General features: G+C 38.1%; 1 protein-coding gene across 2 annotated transcripts; it reads right to left on the reverse strand.

Annotated features, from left to right (window-relative positions):
- Positions 1–1,753: 1,753 nt before the first annotated feature.
- LOC131682666 (PAT complex subunit CCDC47) lies at positions 1,754–3,786 on the reverse strand. 2 transcript variants are annotated; one of them, XM_058964329.1, is made up of 4 exons: positions 3,666–3,786; positions 2,637–3,549; positions 2,235–2,579; positions 1,754–2,177 (listed from the first exon to the last, which is right to left on the reverse strand). In XM_058964329.1, exons 2-4 carry the CDS (start codon positions 3,507–3,509, stop codon positions 1,941–1,943), a joined length of 1,455 nt encoding a protein of 484 aa, XP_058820312.1. In that variant the 5' UTR covers positions 3,510–3,549; positions 3,666–3,786; the 3' UTR covers positions 1,754–1,940. The 2 variants fall into 2 exon arrangements, with proteins under 2 accessions (XP_058820312.1, XP_058820311.1); XM_058964328.1 differs by having other exon boundaries at positions 2,637–3,518; positions 3,666–3,751.
- Positions 3,787–4,257: the final 471 nt, after the last annotated feature.

The raw sequence follows: 4,257 nt of genomic DNA on the forward strand, positions 1-4,257 counted from the left end.
AATTTGCAAATCATATCCTAGTACTGGAACATTACTCCGGAAAATTCGGAATACCAAAAACCAGATCCATTATTCCGGTTCTATTGCACAGATTCAAAAAGTGAACGAGTTCCTGAATCCAAAATATCTAAAAGTGTCCAAATCGGTTGAAGGAAGCCATAGTTATAAGCATTTCAATTTGTGGATACCCGGGTACCCTCGTTGGCCTGTTAAAGGTGTTTTTTTTGTTGGACACATAACTGTTAAAGTTATTTGAATATTTAGGTAGCTGCCGTCATGCTCAAACATGTGATCAACATGTCAGCTGCTTACAACTGCTTAACTAACTTTCCCTCGAACGAGCAACGTTATTGTCAATATACAATCAAAATATATAATACATACACGAAAGCATACACTCAAAAAACATCCTTGTAATCAATAACTATATCACTACATATACCTATGCTAAACGACCGTAATACTAAATTACTGTTTTCCTTAACATAAAAATATTTGTACGGAAAGACCTTCAGCAGTAGCACGGCTTAAAATTACCTGCCTTCTCGAACAGTTTTAAATTATGTGTTTCCCCTGTAGTTGAAAAAATGGCAAATGACCTCCAGTCACTTCTCTAAATTATGCCAAATGTCCGTTATGCCAAATGACCTTCAGTGTGATCAATTCTAAAAATTTTGCCAAACATCCGTTATGCCAAATGACCGGCAGTGTGATCAATTCTCAAAATTATGCTAAATGATCACTTCTCAAAATTATGCCAAATGTCCGTTATACCAAATGACCTTCAGTGTGATCAATTCTCAAAATTATGCCAAACATCCGTTATGCCAAATGACCGGCAGTGTGATCAATTCTCAAAATTATGCTAAATGACATTTATGCCAAATGACCGTTATGCCAAATGACCTTCAGTGTAATCAATTCTCAAAATTATGCTAAGTGACCATTATGCCAAATAACCGTTATGCTAAATGTCCGTTATGCCGAATGACCTTATGCCAAATGACTTTATTCCAATTAACTTAGACCTATCCAGTGCTATCATTATCTCATTTTTTAAGATTTTGCGACTTATTCCGGTCTAACTTAACACCGACCAATTGTTGTTAGTTTAATTATCCCTAATACGTCTCATTTTTAGGTTTTCTCTCGGTAATTCAAGGCTCTACCCCAACTGTCAATACGCGACATCATTTATGAACGACCCCTTGGTGATATCTTTAGAGCAGACAATCCAGTGAAAAATAAGGACAGGATTTTAGTGCGCTTTAGCACCTTGTGTTACATCTTTATGTTTGTTATACATACTAAGAATGGCGAATCATAGAAGATTAGAGAAGCAGCCCCCTTTCCCCTCAAATAAACCAAAATCGTTGCATAGATTAATTCCGATGTTCAATATTTTTGTAGCATTGTAAATCTAAAAATTCACCCTGAAAATCATAATTTTCATGTATATCTCATAATTTTTGTAACTTGTGAATCTTTTTGGTTGCTTGTTTGTATGAATTACATGTTACACGTTTTCGACAAATTAGGAAGACGAGTGAAGAAGTGCCCAACTGACTGGTCCACTTTGTTAAGCTGTTGTTTCCTAGCAAAAAGAAATCACAAAAACTAGTTGGATATTTGCCTCCAGGAATAGATCACCCTGAACTGAAAGCATTACACGTGACTGGACGTCCACTACCATGAACCTAGGGGATGAGGCGAACGCTGATGCGGTAATGGGATTGACTAAGACACGCCAGAAGTGGCTTTGTTATGTATATTCGAAACAAATTGATTCACAAACTCGACGCAAGTAGGATATTATTTTGTTCGTATGGTTCTACAGCTGCTTATTTCTAAAAATGTTTATTGCATGTGGTAAACAGAGTTTGCGGCAAGTCTCGATGTTCTTTTTGAGAAAATTGTATAACTGACCTACTGATTGCAGCTCATAGAGCCTTGATTGAAAGCTGTTTCATTTTTGGACGCTTCTTCTCGAGGCGCTTACGTTCTTTTTCTTCCCAACGTCTCTGTTTTTCAGGGTCATCATTAGCCAGAACTTTCTCCTTCTCGGCTTTGCGTTTCTCTTCCCGACGTTGAGCGGCGGCTTCTGCTCGAGCGGCATGAGTATTTTTCATGAATTCCTCTTCGACTCGTGCGCGATTTTTATCAGACTTTGCTTTTCCCTATAATGTATTAAATTGGCAAATTAATTTAGATTTAACATTTTTAGATAAGCCCACCTCTTTAGATAAACGGAAACGTCTGATGCGTTCCATGAGATAAAGTACCAAAACCAGCAGTGGCTTCAATTCTTTCATGTCGATCTTTGGTGGCATATTAAACCCACAGTGAAGAACGCGCTTTACTTCTGGTTGTTTGAGAGTGTTAGGATCTTCTTGTTGAATTGGACCACTGTATTGATCCGATACATGGATGTACTCAATCAGATGTGAATACTTATTTAACGCAGCTATTAATCTACTATCTAAAAGGGTGGAAGACGCTTCCGCAATCTCCGATAACAGTGAATAACCGAGAATATTGTACTTTTCCTCAGTTTTGTTGACTAGAGTGCAAAACTTATTCTGAAAATGAAAACATTAGGAGGAAACTACACTATGTAATACTTTAGGTATATCTACCAAATCGTTCATTTCTTTGAACATTTTCGTAGTTTGCTTTTTAGTCGCAATACAGAATACATAATTATCCATAGCATCCGGTGAAATTTCTACTTTTATATGCAACTGATCATGAACGGGTTTCATTATACCAGCTATCAGTGAAACAAGATCCTGACGTTTGATCATTTTCAGCTCGACAAGCATTCCTTCGCAGCATGAACGGCCGCTACACCAAAGTGTGTAAACACTCTCGCTTTCCTTGATAAAACACAGAGTCGATCCTTCGGTTTCCTTTTTACCATCATCTCCGACGAGAACAAAATTGTCTTCGAGCAAACTCTTGTGAGTTGATAGCCATAAATTAGCTATTGAAGAATTCTTTTTGTTTCCGATCAGATAGTTTGCAAAGTAGGCAAGAAGCCCAGCAAGCATAAGCATTTCCATCCAATATGAGTCCCAGTGGGTTCTGAAATGCATCGGTACTTTTGCCATGGTCAATTTTGGCTCGGTTTTCTTCGCATCGCCTGGTTTTATATCATCTGGTTCGTTTGCCGTTCCGGGAAATCCTTCAAATTCTTCCTCATCTTGGAAGTGCTCAAATTCATTCTCTTCGTCCTCAACCACAGCTTCGTCTTCATCGTTGTCATCAATTTCAGCAAAATCGTTAGCATCATCTTCATTCTTGGGGGCATTATCGTGAACTTTTCCGGATATTGAATCGATTTCACCGCTGTCGATCTGCCTTCCCACCACGTTTTCCACGACAAATTCGTCATCATCGAAATCTTCAAACTCGGCGAAATCATTTTCTTCAAAGTTATCTGCTTTTACAAATGCTTTCGGCATTAGGCATAATAATGCCACTGCTAACAAGGGATGATGCAGTCGCATGTCCTCGAACTAGAAAAACCTGAGTATTACGTGATAATTCCTAATATGGTACAAAATAACTCAAATCATTTTCGATTATTGTGCAACTTTCTTTTTTTTGTTTATCACGAGGAATACACTTTGTTTAAAAAAATGAAAATACTTGACGTTACTTACTTAATTAAATTTTGATAGAAAATTAAGATAAAAATTAACTCAACTTCTATCGATTTGGCTTTCGGCACCGTAACTGACAATTATTCGATGACATTTACCCGGTCAAAAAAATGCGGACGAACATAGCCCTGTCAAAAAAATTGCGGACGAACATCCCATACTACTTTTACAGTAAACGGCAAGTTACGGCAGATAGCCTAGAACAAAGTTTCAATAGCCTACCGATCGCCAGCATCTAGTTTAACCCGCCTACCCGCCTTTTAGTTTACTGGGATAGAGCACTCTAGTAAGAGTGTGGCCAAGAGGCCATGACGTATCCAAACGAACATAGAATTTGACGTATACACAATAGAAATACGTCAAATTTCATGTTCTTTTGGATGCGTCATGGCCTCTTGGCCACACTCTAACCAACGTTGCTCTAACTAAAGTGCTCTAGACGAACATGGTCAGGCGATTTAAAAAGTTTGACGTTTGACTCAACTCGCCTGTGCTAATTGCCCCTAGGAACAAATGCAATTTGCGAATGCGATTTAAAGGCAATTTTAATACTTAGACAAATTTTCTGGCGGCTGAAATGGACTAGATCTCT

This window comes from Topomyia yanbarensis, chromosome 2 (genome assembly GCF_030247195.1).
Source record: "Topomyia yanbarensis strain Yona2022 chromosome 2, ASM3024719v1, whole genome shotgun sequence".
Classification (NCBI taxonomy): Eukaryota; Metazoa; Arthropoda; class Insecta; order Diptera; family Culicidae; genus Topomyia; species Topomyia yanbarensis.